This window comes from Amphiura filiformis, chromosome 11 (assembly GCF_039555335.1).
Source record: "Amphiura filiformis chromosome 11, Afil_fr2py, whole genome shotgun sequence".
Lineage (NCBI taxonomy): Eukaryota > Metazoa > Echinodermata > Ophiuroidea > Amphilepidida > Amphiuridae > Amphiura > Amphiura filiformis.
Genome location: NC_092638.1, coordinates 34,079,533 through 34,100,385, shown reverse-complemented (window position 1 = coordinate 34,100,385; position 20,853 = coordinate 34,079,533). Strand labels below are relative to the sequence as shown.

Genomic DNA, 20,853 nt, shown 5'->3' with positions numbered 1-20,853 from the left:
TATATCGTAACGTGGGTGATCCCGGCCTAACAACAGCACGGTTTCATGATTCTGACCAGATATTTAGTAATTGGGATCGCCGTCCATCATAGGGTTGAATAACTCAGATTGTACAGCACTGGTCTCAAAAACCAGATTTCGCCGGTTCAAATCGTGATTTAGCCCGATTTTTTTTGCTCCCCGTATTCATAAATGAATGTAATTACGTCATTTGATAATTGTGATTAATTAATCAAATTGTGATTAATTAATCTTGTCAACCAGAAAATCTCCTTTTTGGTTAGATGGTATCATCGACATTGTCGCCAAAACCTTTGGCCTTCAGCTGGTCATCCGAGGTCAATCTATGAGGAAATTGCTTGATGACCCGATCCCAACTATGTGACAGATTAACTCTAAAGCCTCCGCTCCTGTTGACGGACGGTTGTTCGGCTCGTACTCACACTGCTTCAGCAGGAGCGGGGGCGATGATCAAGTAGATTCCTCATCGATTGACCTCGGTTGACCCTAAAGAATCCACCGAGCTGGGTGTAGGCCAAAGGTTTTGGCTCCAACGTCGGTGATATCGTATAACTAAAAAGTGAGCTTTTCTGGCTGACATGATTGAATTACATGTTATATTAGGTTCATCTAAATTGTCGATAACATACTGTTAGTGTAGCTAGCAGCTGAAAACCAAACAATGTATGTAACAAAATTAATGTATTTGATATCATGTATTTCCATTAAAGAGTACTTACAGTTTTGAATGTGACTAGGTTTTTCGGGTAAGATTGGTTGAAATTCCACTGTTGCATAGCCAGCGACAGATCCTGAGTCTCTGAATCTTTCTCCGGGTGAACCAGGTCCCCACCAATTCTTAGTTGCATTCAAGATGTCGTTGTCACCTGTTGGCATGTCTTCTCCGGTAATAGCCTCGATTTCGTAAACATTAGCAGAATTGTGTATGGTATTTTGGTGGTACCTTATGCCATTCCCTGCGTTTTCTATTGTGTACTTTCTATTAATCTCCATTCCTATATTGTAGTAGATAAGATTGTTTGTACATTGCTGGGAAGATGCCGATAAGGTATCCTGCCGAAACCGGAGAACACTTCTGCATGTGTTGTTGTATACGATATTCCCATTAACATCTAGGTATGCTCCGCTGACATCCATAATATTCGCCGAATCACGTGGGGAATTATGCATTATCACGTTGCCTTCAATCTGAAAATGAAGAGGTAAGCCTGTACCCGAATCAGAGTCTATTTCTACCATGCCTGCACCGTTAGTATTCTTAGTAAAGGTGTTCTCAACAATCAGGTTTAAACTCTCCAGGTCTTCTGAATCCGTATTGATCTTCTGTTCAGTGGTTATATTGATTCCACCTACATTTTCATTATTGGTCACAAGGCAATTTCGAATGTCAATCCATCCATTGCTAGGTTTGGTGATTTTGATCGCGTAGTTGTCATTTCCGTATGCCGTATTCGACGTAATTTTACAGCTATCAATTAAGACGTTTGTAGCATTGGCTACACTGAAAGGACTCGATAGCTCGACACCACCTCCGTTTGTATTGAAACCAAAACAGGAATCTCTTACTGATTGGAAGATGAATTCTGCAAAGAATTAAGTGAAAAGTCTGTATTGTTTGTATGTTTAAGGGAGTAGGCAGTGTCATTCTAAACTGTTAGAAAAGTATATATCTTCATAAAGGAAATGACGCAAGGAATCCAACTAACACAGCAAATAAGCAGTTTTTGAGAAAAGCATGATTTGTTTTCCTCCACCATAATAACATACCTTCAATTTTCAAATCGATGAAAACTACATATTCATGTTTTAAAGACATTAAAAACTCCATATTGCGGCACAAAAAGAACCACCAGTTTGACATACACACAGCTTTCACGGGACAGCTTCAGAAACTATGACTTAACAATAATTGGCGAGAAGCATAATAAACAGATGGGTCACCAACATAATTTGTTTTAATAAAGAAAGCAAGTATCAAACCATATATGGACGTCTTTCAGTTTACTGTATATTTTCTTTACAGATACACTTTTGATTTTAATTTCAACTAAAAATTAATAAGTAGAAAATACGAAGTTTACCAACCTGTCATAAGTGGTGATATAACTTTGATGTAAATCTCTCGGATTCTTGCTGTACCCCGATAACTCATTGTGACACGAAAGGTATTTCCAGTCGACGTTGATACAACAGACAGATGTCTTATATGTGAACGAGTTGGAATACTTCCTAAAACACTTTCTGATGCTGTATCTATCACACTTAAGCTGTCATAATAATAATAAGCTTGCCGGTATATCGAGACTACTAGATAACGTTCATAAACAGTTGTTATGAATAAAGAATACGAATAATCAGTATTATAGTCGTACGGAAACGTGCGAGGAGGGTAAAGAAACAGTACTTTGGCGTTTTCTATTGTTATGTAATCCTCACTGGCAGTATAATCACGAAAAAGATAAAGATAGTCCAAATGGGTCATTGACACTGACATGTAATCATCATTTCGAGCAGCCACACCAGTCCCAGCATTAAACATGGTAGTCAGATTTTGAATATCTAAATTCACATTATCCATATTGTACATTGCCATTCCTGATGAACTTGACTCGTCTATTGTTACCGTTTCCATTATTAGGTCATTGAGAGCTGTATCAAAAACAATGCCATCTTTTCTTGAATGGTTAACAGTCACGTTGATCAGTTTAGGACTAGTGTACCTTGTATATATCCCTGGCACCTCTTGGAAGTGAAGATAACCTGCGTCATATACATCAACATTAATGAGTTCAGACTGAACTTGGGTTGATTGGTTTCCGATAATACGCACACCGCCCCAATAGCCGGATGTAGAAGTAATAAGCTCGGAACATGTCATCGCAAAAGCATATCCATGTTGGCAATACACGTTTTCACCAATTACAGACGAAAAACAGTCAGTGACCTTGTTTTCAGTTCCATTACATACATAATCATGCCACACATCATCAAACTCAATATGAAAGCTCTGAAAGGGTCCCAATTCCAATTGTCGACACGCAACCATTCCAAGACGACGTCCTCGTTGGTAATACCTTGGATAACAGACCGACACCCATTCACCTCCAAGATATATTTCCAATTTCCCATCAAATTTAGAAGGTCCTCCAACAAGACGGATATCTCCCGATTCTAAAGTCTCATCTGGGTTGTCGGACATAATTGATTTTAAGGTTATGTGATTATCATGACTTCCTTGTGCAATGAGCTGACCCAAAATAAGCACACCGACATGACCCGCAAAGTGTAATTTAGTCCCGGCTTCAATAGTCAACGTTGCATCTGCAAGTACAGTGATATCTCCTTGTATGTAATACGGACTTTCTTCAATGGACATAATACTATTCTTGAAAATTCTTCCACCGGTGTAAGTCTTATCTAGATAGACATCACCTGTATCATTCGGTATTTCCATTCCGCCATATTCATCTGCCGATATCAAGTATGGGCGAAACGTGACCGGTAGTCTGTCATTCCAGTCATTAAAATCGAACAACCTCATTGCTATAGCGGTGTCATTAAATCTATTCCAGAAATTAAATCTAGCATCAACGTAATCTTGAATCAATGTTATGACTCCTGCTGTACATAGCTCAAAATCATATTCAGCGTTGTCGAAGTGGTTGTACTGGAGCCTTAACGAGTTTGCCTTGCTAAGAATGGTACATCTTAATCCAAACTCAATAAGCTCAACATTATCAGGCATATTATCCTTCAGTGTGTTGTCCATAAATTGGTTGACGGGATTGTTTGTTGTCATCGAAACTAAACGAACTGCTTCGTAAAATTCAACAACCGTTGGGCCTACATTGTTCAAGAAGACATTGTTGGATACATTGCACCAGCGTATATCATTTGGTATTTCTAGAACTTTGTTCTTGTTGTAACTAAATGTATTCATCGTTATTGAAAGAATTGTATCTTCGTGCGATCTTGACATGTAAAAAACCCGGGCATTGTTGTGAAAAGTGTTGTTGTGGAAATTTACTTCATGTCCACGATAGAATGAAGATAAGTACACACTAAAAGCGTCTTCTTCGAAAATTCCATTTTCAACATGCAATTGAAACGGAAACGGAGGATTTGAATATCCAATGTATATTCCGTAATTTGCATTCCTGAAACCGCTGCTTCTAAACGCAATCTGTCCGGTAGGTTCAATTAAACCCGTTTCTGTAAAATAATAGAGATCGATTTTATCTATCGTAAAAACATGGTTGTTGCCTGGTATATCAGCGTTGTGGTTAAGTTAACAATTCAATTAAAGCCATTATGTACGATTTCTGTAAACTTTAGTGTTAGTAATACTCGCCAGGAAGGGTTTCTAACCACGTTACACTGAAATAACAAGATAACGTGAAAGCGACCACACTGGCTATGTTGGTCTTTTCGTGGCCCGTACAGTTATGTATGGGATTAAAAGTCATGATTATGACTTTATGTCTAAAGAGCTCCGTGCACAATGTTTAGCTGGTTCTATTTAGGTGTAACTTGGAACATGCGTAAAGGTTAGCATCCTTTGACTTGTTTGGATAAATTTTAATAACAGTTGGAAATAAGATGCGTACAGGGTGTCCCTGTAAGAACTGTATCGTCAAAAACTTAATTGTTAGGGTATATTAATAAACATAACTAAATAACTGGTGTGGTTGAGAAATAAATCTACAATAACATACTTTTTGAATTTTGACAATTGACCACACCGTTCGTGAAATATACAAATTTTACGAATCTCTCTCATCTTCAAAGCTTTCCACGGATTCAAATATCAATCGAAGATCTGTATTCGGAGTGCTAATCACTGCGCATCATCAGCGCATGAGGCGTCTATAGTCGTTGATAGATATTTAACTCCGTGGAACGGGCTAAAAATGAGGTAGTTTCGTAAAATTCTTTTGATTCAGATTCATTCTTTTGATTAATTAACATTCAAAAAGTATGTGATAGCTGATATATTCCTCAACCACGTCGGTTATTTAGTTATGTTTGGTTTATGCGTTAAAATACCCAAACAATTCAGCTTCCGACGATACAGTCCTTTCAGGGACACTCTGTATTATGTGCGCTTTTTTTATTATGTTTACAAATCTAAAACAATTGATTAATTTGCTATTTGTTTGTTAATAAGCATTTTATTATGAGTTTAGTACTTACCGCTTAGAGCTTTCACCATGATATAGAATGCCCTAGTTGTAGTCACAGTGTATTGTATGGTTATCACATTGGTATTGGAAATAACAATATGGTCTACGCTAGCTCTAGACACTCCTCCTACCCTCAGTATTTCTTGTCCCATGTCGCGTACGTATATATATTCAAAGTTTGAGTAAATTATGAAGACACCCAAACGCCCTGACACATTCACATTGCTGACTGTGACCGCGCAAGAGCCAGAACCATAGTTTGGCGTGGTAATGATAGCAATGTTGTCATCGCTGGTTAACTGTATACTGTCTTGACACCTGCTTCTTCGTGAAACATCACCTGCATAAGTTGCGATGCTTCTTGAAATGTAGTATGTGTTTGGATCATAATAAATGCCATAGTAACAGTCATTCACCCGAAGATCATCCATGTATACACTAGGAATATACAGATGGATACCACGTGTTCCGGAAGTGCCTACACAGTTATCGACAGAAATGTTACAGAATTGATCTTCAGAAATCACGTGAAATGGATCGGGATACAAACCAATTCCATTTGCTGGAGATTCTACCATTATGTGTTTGAGCACATGAATTGCACTGTGACTTATGACACTTGAAGCAATGTGAGGAGAATAGTTATTTACCACTGTCCAGTCGTAAGAACGTATTTTAAATCCAGCATCTCTCACAGTGACATGTTGTAGATTACTCTGTTTACTGTTGATAGGGAAAAGTATCCCTCCCCATTGAGGTCGTCTACATTCGATGTAGATATCGGTAAAGTTATCCATACATGTGGAAGGCAAATTCGTTCGGCTACACAATGAGGTATCTGCTTCATATCCATTACACGCAAATGTCTGAGTCCATATTGGAATATCATCAATATCCTCCGGAAAATCAGGGTAAGTTGGAAAATTATCATAATAAGGAGGGAAGGGGTCGTAGTAAGAGTAATAATTTGGTGGCCTACTTGTTGCGGAGTAAAAACGCACTGCATCACTATATCCTAATTCTCGACACACTACACGTGCATTTTGCAATGTCCAATCTGAAAAGCACACTCTGTTCCATTCTTCAGAAACTTGAACCTCAAGACGACCCTCCCACTGTTCACTATCACTTACTAATCTAACTATAGAACTTTGGCTTTGTCCAATTTGAGACTCTAATTGTATGTTTTCTGTTTCCGTGCCAATAGCTATAAGTTTGCCTTGGACAACAATTCCGGCATGGTATGCAAATCGCAATGTCAAACCAGGTTCCAAATGAAATTCCGCCGATTCAGGTATGAAAATGTCCTTATCAGCGTAATATGGTCCGAGTTCCTTCGTAAGAGTGACATTTCCAACTAAAATGCCACCAATCACACTACCTCTTTCAAACGGCACGCTGAATCTGGTTACATCGTTGTCGACTATATCTGAAATATCGGGAGACAGAAGATACGGGAAATACTCAACACGCGGGTAGTCGTATTTGTCATGTTGGTCAATAATGATTTCTTGAATCTCTTCTTCGTCACTAGTTCCCCACCAATTCAGGCTAGCGTCTGTGGTGGTTCCGAAGTTATCACCTTGGACGTTCAACTGAAAGGGAAATACCGGATTGTCCAAGATGTTTCCCGTGAATGTTACATGTGGCTTATCGTAAGACACGGTAGCGGCTGGTAATATCCAGTATTTACGGAATGAGTGAACAGGTAAATTTGCTGTAAAATTGTTTCTAGTAATGGCCAAATGGTTAATATCGTAGAATTCGCCGTTTGGTTCCCATTTCATGTTGATGACATTAAGGCAAGTGTTATTTTGAAAAACATTGCCTTCAATGTCTATATCGTTCATAGTATCAGCAAATGATCCGTCGATTTGCATTATAACTGTTGCCGAATTATCAACAAATATGTTGTCAGAAATTGTCACTAGTTCTCCACTTTCAAACCGATCTAAAAACCAATACAGAACTTCGCTAGATCCCAAGTTGCTTTCAAAATCATTAGCGCAAACATCGACTTCACTGAGCGCTCGAAGTTCCATAGCTCGGTTCTCGTTTTCCGTAAGTAGTGTATTTACGATGGATGCAGACCAACGATACCGATTGCTTGTACATGAATTGAAAATCCGAATACCTCCGCGGCCATTGCGCCTTACCACGCACGATAACATACCAAAATCATCAAAAAGGCTGACAGCACTACAGCCAACAGAATGTATATTTAAGCCTAAATAACCATTATCAGAAAAAGATGAATCAGAAGAGGTCACCGACACCGAGGCTACATTGCGTACGTCATAGAATGATCTAATACCTAAATTAACGCCGTCCATAGTATTATTCTTAAATCGGCAGTCAGTAATGAAAGCTTGCCCAACCATAGTTAGGGTTGATAACCCTGATTCTTGATTGTTATCCACAGTAGAAGTTGATAAATGAAACTGTCCATCAACTCGGTTTGCTAAGATTCCATTTTGTCCGTTGTCATAAACAAGGCAGTCGCTGATTAAGATATCACGCTGGCTTCGGTCGATGTGAACACCATGTAAGCCATTACTTGTGAAGATGGAACGTTGTAATGTCAAGTCGTAATTATCAGCATCTGTGCAATAAAAACGAGTGGAAAAACATGTTGAACCTTTTATCAATTTTGTGACCAATTTGTACTTTTCCAATTTTTTTTTAATAAATCGAATACTGGAACTTACTTGATGTTTTGCAACCTGCTATGTAGCATCTGATATCATACAACTTCAGGCAACTTACCCGCTGGGCTATGAAAAGGCCAAATGGTCCAAAAAACGTGCTACATATTCGTGTAACATTTAATACATGTGTTAAGGCTCTATCTAATGCGTGTAAGATTGTATCTTACACGTCTTAGACTTGTAAGATTTAAATTTTAGTGATGGACGATGTTTTTGGGTGTGTACCGAGGAGAGGTCGTCATTGTCAATCGTAGAGGGGGTATTTTCAAACACAATATACCATGTGTCTGAGCGCTCCACGGACAAATTGTATACATTGTTCGCATATGCTTTGTATAGTCTTACTCTAGACACTCTAGACACTTCCGATTGTTGGTCCTTTTAATCTGACTTTGTTTGCTCATTTTCTGGATAGCTAATGAATTACGATTAGTTACGAAGTGAAAGTAAATGATTACGCTTACGAAAATGACCAGGGTATATCGATATTTTATTTGAGATTATTTCGGCGCTCGTTCGTGCCAGTCAAATTGGCATACCGTCCATCACTAAAAACAATTCTTACCCGTATAAGATATACCATGGTTTGCACGTCGAGATTTCATTGGTCAAAAATGGTTACACGTAAGAAGATTCGTTCGTCGTTTGGGATTTCTTATTTTTTCATTCGTCAATTTCAGCATTCGGCTAGATTTTAAGACGTATTCTCTTGGTCGGGCTGACGTCACAAAGAGGAAATGGCCTTGTAAAACCAGTGTACGCATGTGCAGTTCCCCTTTCTCGAGCTGGTTGCTATGCGCGCGCTTGTACAAAGGAGACGAGGGGGACAATGTCCCCGGATGTCCGACCGAGTGAATAAGATGAAATCTTCCACGTATAAGATGCAATCTTACACTTGTAAGGCCAAGGTCACACGTATAATCTTACATGTTTTTGGTCCATTTGGCCATTCATACTGGGCTGGTAACGTGCGCGGAAAGCTTGCAACAAGCTGCACACCATCTGGCAGTCCAACATATCAAGAAATACCAAGCTTGCCTTCTTTAGAGCCTGCATAGAGAGTATCCTCTTATATGGAAGTGAGACCTGGACAATGAAGAAAGATTATCAGGATCGTCTTGATGGTACCTACACCCGGCTGTTGATGAGGGTTCGAAATATATCCTGGCGTGAACATAAAACCAAAGCAGAGATCTACGATGATGTTCCACAGGTGTCCTCCATCCTTGCTCAAGGGCGATCCAGATTTGCAGGCCACTGCTACCGAGCAACAGACCAAATAATTTCAGATGTCATCTGTATGAGGCTTCCACGAACATGTAGAGGAAGAAGACCATTCAACTACATTGACTGTGTGGCAAGGGACGCCAATCAAGAAATTAATGACATTCCAAATCTGATGGCTGATAGAGATTCCTGGAAAAGAATTGTAAACTGTTTCTCGGATGCGTCCGCAAGACAGATAGAACGTGCGCGAATTTTTAAAACGGATTTGCTTCCGGTCCGAGATGGCGCTGTGCTCCCTGTGTTGTTTAATCCTGGTTTTCATGGCTTGTTTAATTTCACTATATACCGTATAAGCAATCGGCTTCACCACGCACTAAACTGTACACTACGTTTACGCGTTTGCCCTTTGGTTGTAAATCTTTGAGTCAGGTGTCAGCCCAACATCTCAATTAAGTGCAGATGTATGATGGTATCAGACGTGAAAATTGAAATGTAATAACCAGCAACATTATTTTGAATGTAATATCCAACAGCTAAATCATCAACGACATTCCAACCTTTGGTTTGGGTCTACCCATAAACAACCAGGCAGAAGACAATTTACACCTTAGTACATATTGTCTGAGGCCGATCCTGTGTGCGTGAGAGGTCCACTAAGTTACTCTTCACAGTTATGTAGCAGACAAGTAGTTGTCCTTATGATATTAAAAACAAAATCATTTTAAAAATACCGAGTTGCACAAAGTCTACCCTCAAAAGGCTCATGGTCTACTACATTAAGAATAGGAAGAGTAAGGGAGCGTCTCCAAATTCAAACGGGTACACAGCGTACCACGTTGGAGTCAGCACTCGTTAAAAGCTAATGGAAGCTGCTTTATCTCCACATTAAACATGGCTATAAACTAAACTACAAGTTAAAAGTACACGTTGCATGGTAGTACACTTTAAATGATGTGGAAGTCCAAATGTTGGAATATCACCCGTTACAAATTTCATCGTGACTCGTTAAGTACACGTTAACGTTCCCTAATTTGCGGGACCTCCCACACACACGGGATCGGTCGCAGACAATGGACTAACTCACCAGTTCAGCAATACAATCATGACAATAGAGAGAGCATCTTTAAAAATGTTGGGTTTTGTTTTGTCCATTTTGCGTAGCATATTATTGTCCAACAATTCTGACTGACAATCACTGTCTGTTGATTTTGGGAAGATTGTCGAAATAATTTGGGCTTTGCCAACAAGATCTATATGTAATCTTTTTTTCTTCACAATAATATTTAGGTGCATTTCACATGTGAAATATTGAAAAGTGTGTCGGTTAAATATTAAATAACAATGCTTTTATTGACATACCAATAATTGTCCCATTAGGATTTCTTCTATTGAACAAAAGTATTTTAGGGCAGCTACCTTTTTTTTCAATAGAGGTTATTCGTGTTCTATAAGCTGCATATCCTATCAACGACTGCTATACCTTGTTTAGGACTTTCAAAAGAAGTACCTGCATGTGCAACCATGACTGTTTCAAAATAACCCGCCAAAGTCATGCAGGTAACTCCGAGGTCGTGCATTGAATTGCTTTGAATGAGGAATACTACGGGAATCAGCGCCTTTTGTTAGAAGTCACACATGAGTGAAGTGGATAACCTCTATTGCTCTAGTCAATATGTGTACTGTTGCTTGTGATACGTTTGACTTCGTTTTTAGAAGGGCGAGCGGCTTGTCATAAGGAATCGCTTACTTCGGGGGAATAAAGGTAACGTCCTACAAAAAAAGAACCGTTTTTTTTATTCAAAGGCGCTTAAAATTTGTTTGCTACTTATATTCAAGATTGTACAATATCTGACAAGCGGATTATTGATTGTAGATGTCTTATTAAATAGCTTTTAGTATTACAGCAATGATTAAATATGCCATTATCGTATCATATGAACATATTGGAGATACACTAATTACCTTTGTTTATTCTAATAAACATGGTGAAGCGAATTCTGTACGCGGTATTGACGCGTGAAGCCCTGATTCTCATGCTATTCGTTGTTGATGTTACCAACTCTCCCTCGATATCCCTAAAAGGAAACACGGTGGCTAGAAACTGTGATGATGTTGAAGAATCGCTATTCCAAAACTCTACTCTTGAATTGCTGCTACTAGCAGTATTGGACACTAGATAAGTCGTAATAGTTGTTCCAGGAGCTGATTGGATCACCTACAAAATTTGATATAAAAAAGAACACCAAAAATCATTAAAAGTACAATCACCAGTACAATCAGCGGCAGTAGTATTAAAGCTGGGTGTGCAGGACGAGCATATTTTGTGCCGGTTTTATTGGGACATTTGCGCACGAAATTGTTTCAATTTTTTAGACTATTTTTCCCCAAAATTTAAGTACATTTTGGTATTTGATGGGCCAGTGCACATAAAGGCATGATTCTGTAATACTAAACCAACGATTGTGCATACGGCGTGCGGCCCTTTTGTAATCCAAATGCATGTGACCCAAATGTGGTAAAAAGGAAGGCGCCTATACAGGTTTTTTTAGTGGTCTCTATACGAACACTGTTATCTCGGCCTGATTTTAAAACAGGGCTAACATGCCGCTAAAAATTAATTGTTTTTCAATGCTTCCCTAATATTATTATTGTAAAAAACACCCTAATATGTTGGCAAATTAAGCGGTCGGTCACCCACCTTTGAATGTTTGTTTATGGGGATGTGGGGGCTGGGAGCACATCAGACACACCAAATTGCATTTTGAATACAAGGAATGTTCTTCTGATATGAAATTATTTAGATTTGTTGAAATTCGCGATATAATACTCGCGACGTGCTTTTAGATCCCACAAAAAATACCGTGCAGAGGTGAGTGACCGAGTTCTTAAGGACCACAACGTGTATAAACATGGGGGATAGTCTGATAGATCATTTACGGTGGCAGCTCCTCGTCTGTGGAACTCTCTACCTCATCATATCCGTGCTTGTTCTTCTCTTGAATCATTTAAATCATGTCTTAAAGCTCACCTTATGAATATGGCTTATGATTAAGTTCTTGTTTATCTATTTCTTGTTTTCATATATGGTCGAATCCAACGAAAAGTGTACACGGCATGTTCAGGGCCATGACTTAAAAGTATTAATCAATTGGCATTCCTTTTTTTGTTTTGTTTATTCGCCTTGATGATACGCTTCGCGCCATATATAATAAGACCCCTTCTGTGAAAAACTTAGACACAGAGACCCCAAAACATGCTATTTTTACCCATTTTTTCAAAATATTTCTTAAAGTATTTTTAAAAACATATAAATCAGTTATGAAAAGAAGTCATTGGATTGAATCTAAATTGATTTCATGAAAGGTGTGTATTCAAAGATTGCCTGTTCAATTTTTCACATATTTGTACATAATTATGAATTTTTTTTGATAATTTTTTGAGTGGTATTTTTTTACATTACCTACGAATACAATTTTTCATAGCACTAGATATATCTTAAAAAAATGAAAATCACTAATAAATACGCAATTGATACAAGCTTTGGTATGTCCAATACTGAAATGCATTGCATTCGGACATCTTTATTATTGTGTTTAGCTGCCAGAAATTCTAAATGGCACAAAGGTAGGTTTGGTAAAAAATATGCATTACCTCCGAATACATGTTAAAAGCTGTGCCATTTCCACAAAGTGAGAGAATAGTAAACAATAGTTAAGCAATAGGTGCAGGGTAATACACTCTTTATTTCTACGCAGTTTCAATAGCCTGCGTTTAAATATTTCTGAGATGTCAACAACAAAAGCAAGTATTCGTAGGTAAATTTCGGTAACCGAATGTTACCTACGAATACAATTTGACATTATGACAGTATTGTGAAACACCGCCATTCATGCCAATGCCCATATTGGTACATAACAAAGGCCTGTATGTTTGCTATCAAATCATATGTCAATGAAAGTTGCGAATTCACATACATGCCCACCATGCAAAACTGAATACGGCTTAATTGGTGAAAAATATGTACTGAAATAGACGACGGTCTGCTCATTTGAAAGAAAAATCAGATTCAAAGAAGATTAGAAGGGATAAATACTTGGATTTGTCAACTGTCATGTGTGCTTCATTTTAAATGTTTACCGACCTTCTGGTTTCTGAGTACTTTGTGTCCAAATTGATTTATTCGAAGGTAACTTTTGACGTTTTCGCTAAGGTTACCTACGAATACCATGGAAAAAACGACTATTCTCATTGTCTCATGATCTAGACAACACATTGATGGACCCTGGTATAAAGTTAATTGTAGTTGCCCTCAAACGAAAGGCCACAAGACGTAACTGACTCCAAGATGGACTTCACAAGTCTGCAATAACGGTTTTAAGCGATTTGTGTGCAATTAAGCAAATTAAAGTCACTTTAGTGCCTTTGTTTCTTACTTCAATCCTCTTTCAACCGCTGTGAACCGACATTATTAATACATGATAGGGTCTAAAGTATCAATAAACGCACATAAAAAAATAATAATTTCAAAGTGCTTTACCTCCAAATTCTTACCTACAAATACTGAAATGTTACGAATACAGCATAATACATGACATGTGTAATGAAGTGTCTCTACCAATGGAAATTAATTGTCAGAAACTTTAAGCGGTACCCCAGGACACTATTATTACCCATATACGGATTCATTCAACAATTATTTATTATGTAAAATTGCTGATTAACTACTTGTATATCAACATGAAGTGGTCAAAATCTTGCTAAAAGCATCGAAATTTTTTGATCTAAGGTAATAGCATTTATTCATTTGGACGTACCATCTGAAAGAGATCTAAAAACTACCATTTCATTAATTCATTACCATAATAGCAAAATTTAAACCTCTAAACTCAATATAGATATTGTTAAATCGCTCATGTTACCTACGAATACCCGGGTTTCTTCACCTTTTCATTGTATAAAGCGTTAGGTGTATGCGTATAATTCCTAATATTCTTGAAAACATATATCCTACTCGTTCTAATACAATGTGTAAATTGATTCATACTCATTTGATAAATAAAATACAGAAACTGACCTAAACTTCATTTTCAAAAATAAACTAGCATAAATTGACTAAGATCATATTGATCGCGTTATAAAAATAAAAACAAATATTTTCTGGTTGAGCTAACATTTTCCTGACACCGTGTGGTCTACATTACACGAAAAAAGCGTTAACGGGAATATTCCATTTGTTTTAGGTTGATTAGTATTGCGATAGTGAAAGCATCCTAGTGGTATTCGTAGGTAACATTGGGTTTTGATATCACATTTACTATCACACGTCCTGGATTTATTTTTCAAGATTAGTAATGGCACTTTTGGTTCCTATAAGGCCAATATGTCATCAATCAATGGGCAAAAGGAAAAAATTGTGGAGACATTTTTATTTCGGACTTTTATTTTTGGCCCGTGGACACTTTTGGTTGGATTCGACCATATATATGTTGTTGTTTGATTTAATTAATCTTTGCTCGAGCGAACTCTTGTTGCTCCATGGGTGCTTCTTTTGCGGATGCGTGCGCATTAGAAATGTTCATTATTATTATATATTTTCAAAATGATACTTTTTCGTGGTGAAAATTAATCGCGTTGAAAGAACCGTCGTGACTTTTTTTACTTGTTTTTTGTTGTTGTTTTTTTATCAAATTTCTTTTACATTTTTGAATATTTTAAAAATCAAGTTGAAATTTATACCTTAATAAAACTGTTTGGCGAGATACTTCCTTAAATACATGTTATTTCATATTACTTTATTAATATGAAAATGAATCGTTGTTTTGCACGAATGAACTAGCGCAGACCCCATGGTTAATTATACCCTTATTTACCTAATATATAAATTCAGCAGACCGTAATCAACGCTTAGCACGCATGAATTAGTGCCGACTAAGTTGAACCATGGGAACATTTGGATCTTTGGAGTCTTAATTTCCGTTATGATAAATTTAGTAATATCACGATGGGCACTGCACTTTTTTAGTTACATGGGAATTGTGGAAAATATGGTTCCTGCCATATCACTTGCCTTATATGACTCGTTTATTTGACCCTAGTCAAGAAAATATTAGGGTGATATTTTAACGTAATTTCTACTGTGACATCCATTTGAAAACCACTTTAAAACATCTTCCTATGGTGACCGGGCCTTGGCAGTGGCAGCACCCTTTTATTCTGGAACAATATCCCTTTCACCATTCGTTCTGCTGTCTCCATTGATCAATTCAAAACTAAGCTCAAAACTTTGTTGTTCAATTAATTGACTCTGCGTTTCTTGCTTATTATGTTCATGACACTTTGTTAATTATTAAAACAGTCAACGACACATTTAACACCTTTTAAACAGTAGGCCTGATACGGTTGGCTTATTAGGTCACGTTCGACTAATGCACTATTTTTAGCGGTTTGGGTCTAGGTCAGTAGCGTAGCCAGCGGGGGGGCAGGTGGGGCAGAGTGCCCCCACTGACAAAAAATGAAAGAAAAAGTGCCCCTCTGACAAAAAATGAGAGAGAAAATCAGGAGGGCAACTGAAAAGAAAAGGGCAAGGAGCCCCTTTTCTAGCAAAATTCAGGGCCAAAATAGTGTAAAATACAAAATTTGCCGCGCTACGCGCGCAAATTGTAACAATAAAGCCCTTTTAGCCGGATAATGGGCGAAAATAGTGTAAAATACCATTTTTTTTGCGCTACGCGCACACATCATCCCACTAAGGCCCTTTTCGGGAAGCTCGAAGACATACAGTCTCTATGTATTGTATGATGCAACTGCAATTTTTTTTCGTCTGTGCCCCAAAAATTTTATTTTGCCCCCCTGACCAAGAAAGCTGGCTACGCCCCTGGTCTAGGTTACTGTATCGCTAACAGGCAAAAACTTTAATAAAATGTTTTGGTATGTTAAACTATTTTAGCCAATTTCCCACATAATGCGAATTTGTAACCAAGTGATCCAAGTTTGGTATAAAATAATATTTATTTAAATGAGTTACATTTGGTGTAATGGGCTATTCCAGTTGAAATCCATACACATGGCATGACCTTAATCTCCCACACAGGGGTTGTAGATATCAAATGGAGTCTCCCGTGCAGATAACCAAATTTAAAATTTGTGGGAGATCCCACAAATTTAAAATGGGGTTACCTGAATGGGAGACTCCATTTGATATCTACAACCCCTGTGTGGGAGATTAAGGTCATGCCATGTGTATGGATTTTAACTGGAATAGCCCAGTGGGATTTCTTTTCACACACTTCTCGCGCATTTAGATCACGGCAATCAATTTTCATTTAGATTATTAACCTTGGCCTGATTTTGGCGACCCGGCTTATAACCGCCCTTACACAAACACAAACGTATTATGAAAACTCAATACTGACCTGAACACATTCATTCGGATCACCATAGAACGAAGCATCGTGTTGGAGATAGACAAAGTCGTCAACACTTCTATCGAAAGAGCAAAAGTCATAGGTCGTTGTATCCCCTGAAGGTCTCTCCCATTCAAAAAGGACACCTTGTTGGGTATTGTCTCTGACATCAACTCCGTCCATGAACAGATTCCCATCGCTGATAGTAGCTACAGACACGCCAATGCCATTATTGTTGGATATCAAGCTATCAATGATCTGCACCTCGTCGACTATACGAGTAAGCCGTAAACCATCTCCTGAACTCTCAAAAATGGTGACATTTTCAAACAGTGGTGACGTCATTATCGCACTTACGGCTACTCCTGCTGCGCCGGCCTTCATGATATCAGTGAATCGAAGAATAGACTGATAGGGTCCATTTTCTTGGTTGCTTGCCTGTTCTGTCCACTCGATTCCATTCCAATCATTTTCGCTGGCAGTCAACACAATCCGTAGATCCGCTGTTCCATTTGCTATCAAAACACCATGAGCTACGATGCCGACATTCTGGGCAAATTGCAGCTCAACACCAGGGTTAATAGTTAGGCTGGCATTTTGCTCGATCACTATGTTCTCTGTTACAAGATATGGGCTACCATCTATGAGACAGGTAACATGTTCAGTGATAGGTCCTCCAACATGATATACGGAGGGCGGCACGGGTGGGCCAATCTCAGAGAATGTACCTGTTATCAATATGATCAATATGGTACAGAATATGTTGCATCTCCACTTTAGTGGAGATGCCATTGTCACAGAGTGGTTAGGCTTCTACCTGATTGTCCAATTTCTGCAAAGAAAAAACAACATAAACAATGAACATATGAATACAAAACCCACCCAAGTCCATACGCTGGCCAAATTGAGTTAAGCATGGGAAATTGTTGCTATACATAGGCCTGTCATATGTATGAAAGAACAACTCAAATTCGTCATCTGTGTCTATTGAGCATGTGCTAAATAGCATGTATGAAAGAACCACCCAATTCCGTGATTTGAGTCTTGTAACACATTGATTGAAATTCAGTATGTATAACAGTCCACTTGTAACACATTCATTGCTAGAGAGTGACTTTTGAAAAAAAATGGGTTTAATAAGGGAACGTGTGTGGTTTATATTACATGGCAGAATGCTTATCAACATTATACATTCCAGGTAAATCTAACTTAAGGAATTAGAATGATACGCAAGTTTTTCTCTCAAAATCACTTCCCATGGACTTTGGGTGGGTTTTGTATTCATGTATTCAATTGCATTCTTGTGCACTAAATTGTTCGTCTTACAAAAACTCCAATTAACCCCCCCCCCCCCCACACACACACACACACACCCCAATCAAATGGTGCGCCCCTGAAAATGGAATATTATACAAAAAGTAGATTAAAGATCAAATTATGCGGTTGTGATCAAGGACAAATCCAAAATTGGATTAAATCATTTCAATCGAATTATATTGAATTATAGTCTATTAGATTATATATTTCAATCTTATTAGTCAAAATCAGAGGACAAATGTTATAATATGGCTTTAAAGAGGATCCAACACATATAAATATAAAATGTTTATGTCCATTTAATCCAATTTGATTCTGGTGACATCCGGGTGCAGCCTGACAGTGATGTTCAAATTAATTTATACTCAGAATAAAAATGTAAAGTCCTAAATAAACTGCCTGGTAGGATATCTTCTGAAATAAGATTTCTTGCTATGTGGTACATGTAGGAGGAATGTTACAACTAATCAGTTTTAGCCTAGTCTTTGCCCTGGTTAAGGAAGTTTTACCTTTAATGGCTCTGATAGGGGCACACTTAAAATACAGGTAACTGGGAAGCGACGAGTTTCCAAAATCAAGGCGCCAGGTAATGACCGGGCCGTTGAGTGCGAATGTGTATTTTTTTTTTTTTTTTGGAAATTTTGAGACGTTTTTATCAAATTGGATATTTATAGTGATATTTTAAGAAAGCGACATGTCAAGGACATGCCGCCCTGAGCAAGTACAGTGCTCCTATGGTTCTTCCCGAACAAATTGCATGAAGTGCGTAAAACTTTGCACATTAGATATGACTAATTAGGTCATAGTCCTCTAGAAGCTGTAATGTCAACACACCTGTGTGTAATACGTTTTCTACATTATCTAGCTCTATGTATAACATAAGCTGACTGTTTTACTATTTAGCTTCAAAATGTACATTGCTCATTCATGTTTTGAATAGTGGCCCCTACAGTGGGACCTTTTGTGGCTTGTTTATTAAGGGTAGACTAGGTATTGTTGGTCGAAGCAGACAAACAACAATCGATTTTCATTATCTAAATCAATATATTATTGAAAAGTAACACTTTGATGTTTTGCAAAAGTTAATTCTACAAATCATATACTTTGAAAACTTGCTTGATTTATTGTTGTTAATGAGTTATGTACGTTTTACAAAAGTGTTGTTGTTTCAGCCCTCTTTACAACAAAATTCAAGAACCACAGGACCTACAAAAGTATGTCTGTGATATTCGCATTCTTCTACACACTCGCTATGAAATGATCAATGCAATTTGTGCTCACTACCATTCGCAAGATGCTGTAAAGTACTAAATCACAACAGTTTAAAATAATTGCTAACCTTAGGTGAACATTTGATGAAAACAAATAGTTTGATTGTCCACAAAGAGGAACTCCCGGATACGAAAATGCGATAATTATGTATAGGCAACCATGTGTAACTGCTATGCTTGTGCTGTGCAGCTTGCTGTGAATCGCCATGGGAATATTCACATAAATTCACATTAGGGACGCACCATTAGATATTATCAGGGAGGCTAGGGAGTTTTTGAAGAAAAAATTGCCTCACTGATAGGTAAAAAAAAAATTTGCCTCACTGATGAGTAACAAAATTGTTTCCCTACCCAGCTCTGTATAAAAGGTATACATTAAAATTGAAAAAGACAACTTCGCCTGACCCTAACTCCCTAGCCACCCCCACCCGATAATATCTAATGGTGCGTCCTTAGTACCAAATAATCCGGGCAAGTGATATTGAAAATCAAAGTACAACAACAAGATGTTCTGGTAGCAGTTTGTAGCATGCGAATATCGCTTCTTTCTTCAGGTTGATTTAAAGTCTTGCGTAAGACACATATGGCAAGAAGGTGAAAATATTTCTAACTTTTGCCACGACTGAATCTATATGCAGCTATGTAAAGGTTTCATATATTTAAAAACTTATGTTGTTATTGCACGGTAATAATAATAAATAAATTGAAATTACAAATAGAAAATACATATCGGTATTTTTCGATATAATTTGAACAATATTTCAAACGAAAGCTTTTTGATAAAGGAATCTTTACAATGTCATCTACAAATATTATCTTTGTACGTAATGCTGCAAATAGGTTAATAACTTCTAATGACAATAACGAGGATATCCATGTGCAAATCCCTTTGCTTTGACTTAATATACTTCAAAGGTCTTCTTTGTTCTTACTTAAACGTCAATGTAATTTTTAAAAGAGTTCCAGAGTAAGTTTCAAATCACATTTAATTTAAAACAAACGCAATTGTGAAACAAAATGTTGGGTCCATAATGACTCTTACACCTAACCACACAAACTCCACAAGTTTTACAGATTTTTTTCACGTAAGTTTTTATTTAGACTCATATTTTATACTACAAAATAAATTTAACTTACGTTTTATAGAAATATTTGTAGCTGATCATGGTACTATAATATATTAAATTATTACTACTTACCAATTAATGCAAATCAAAAACGTGCGCAAATATAGTTGTAACTCAGTTGCACTCCGTACTCACTGCACCACACACACTGAAGAACTTCGCAACTTCTGTACGTACTGGGGAGGAAGTAGATTACATTTAAATTTGATAGGTGTAGCTAAGTTGGTCATAGGTCTCTCAATTGTTTGGAACTTTTCCTTGACAAACGATATTTACATTGACGCAGTAGAAATTATATTGCACGTCAATCTGAGTACACGAAAAGTGCACTCAATTACTACTCAGTTTTATGGACATGAAAAGCTTTGGAAATGGTGAAAGATGAAAAAATAAATATATTAATAAGTCGAGCAAATTTAGAGTAGTGGTCGTCCAGCCACAATTCTAATCATTTCAATGTTTTTACCACTTCACCAACCATGACCCTGCTAAAAGCTCATCTTTTTTAAACCCATGTTCTAAATTTCTGTCTGTGAGATATATTATTATGCATTCACATTTTAAATGATCAATATCCATGCTCTTTTTATAGTTTA

The 20,853-nt window shown here is 37.5% G+C and overlaps 1 protein-coding gene across 1 annotated transcript in view; it reads right to left on the bottom strand.

The window, feature by feature from the left end:
• LOC140163650 (uncharacterized) overlaps positions 1 to 20,440 on the bottom strand; it is a 50,021-nt gene extending 29,581 nt beyond the window's left edge. The window contains exons 1-6 of the mRNA XM_072186965.1: positions 20,330 to 20,440; positions 16,552 to 17,374; positions 11,102 to 11,354; positions 5,215 to 7,806; positions 2,107 to 4,233; positions 741 to 1,604 (exon numbers count right to left, since the gene is read on the bottom strand). Of these exons, the coding sequence (XP_072043066.1) occupies positions 741 to 1,604; positions 2,107 to 4,233; positions 5,215 to 7,806; positions 11,102 to 11,354; positions 16,552 to 17,334 (6,619 nt within the window). The 5' untranslated portion in view covers positions 17,335 to 17,374; positions 20,330 to 20,440. The remainder of the gene's footprint in view (positions 1 to 740; positions 1,605 to 2,106; positions 4,234 to 5,214; positions 7,807 to 11,101; positions 11,355 to 16,551; positions 17,375 to 20,329) is intronic.
• Between the last annotated feature and the right edge of the window lie 413 nt (positions 20,441 to 20,853).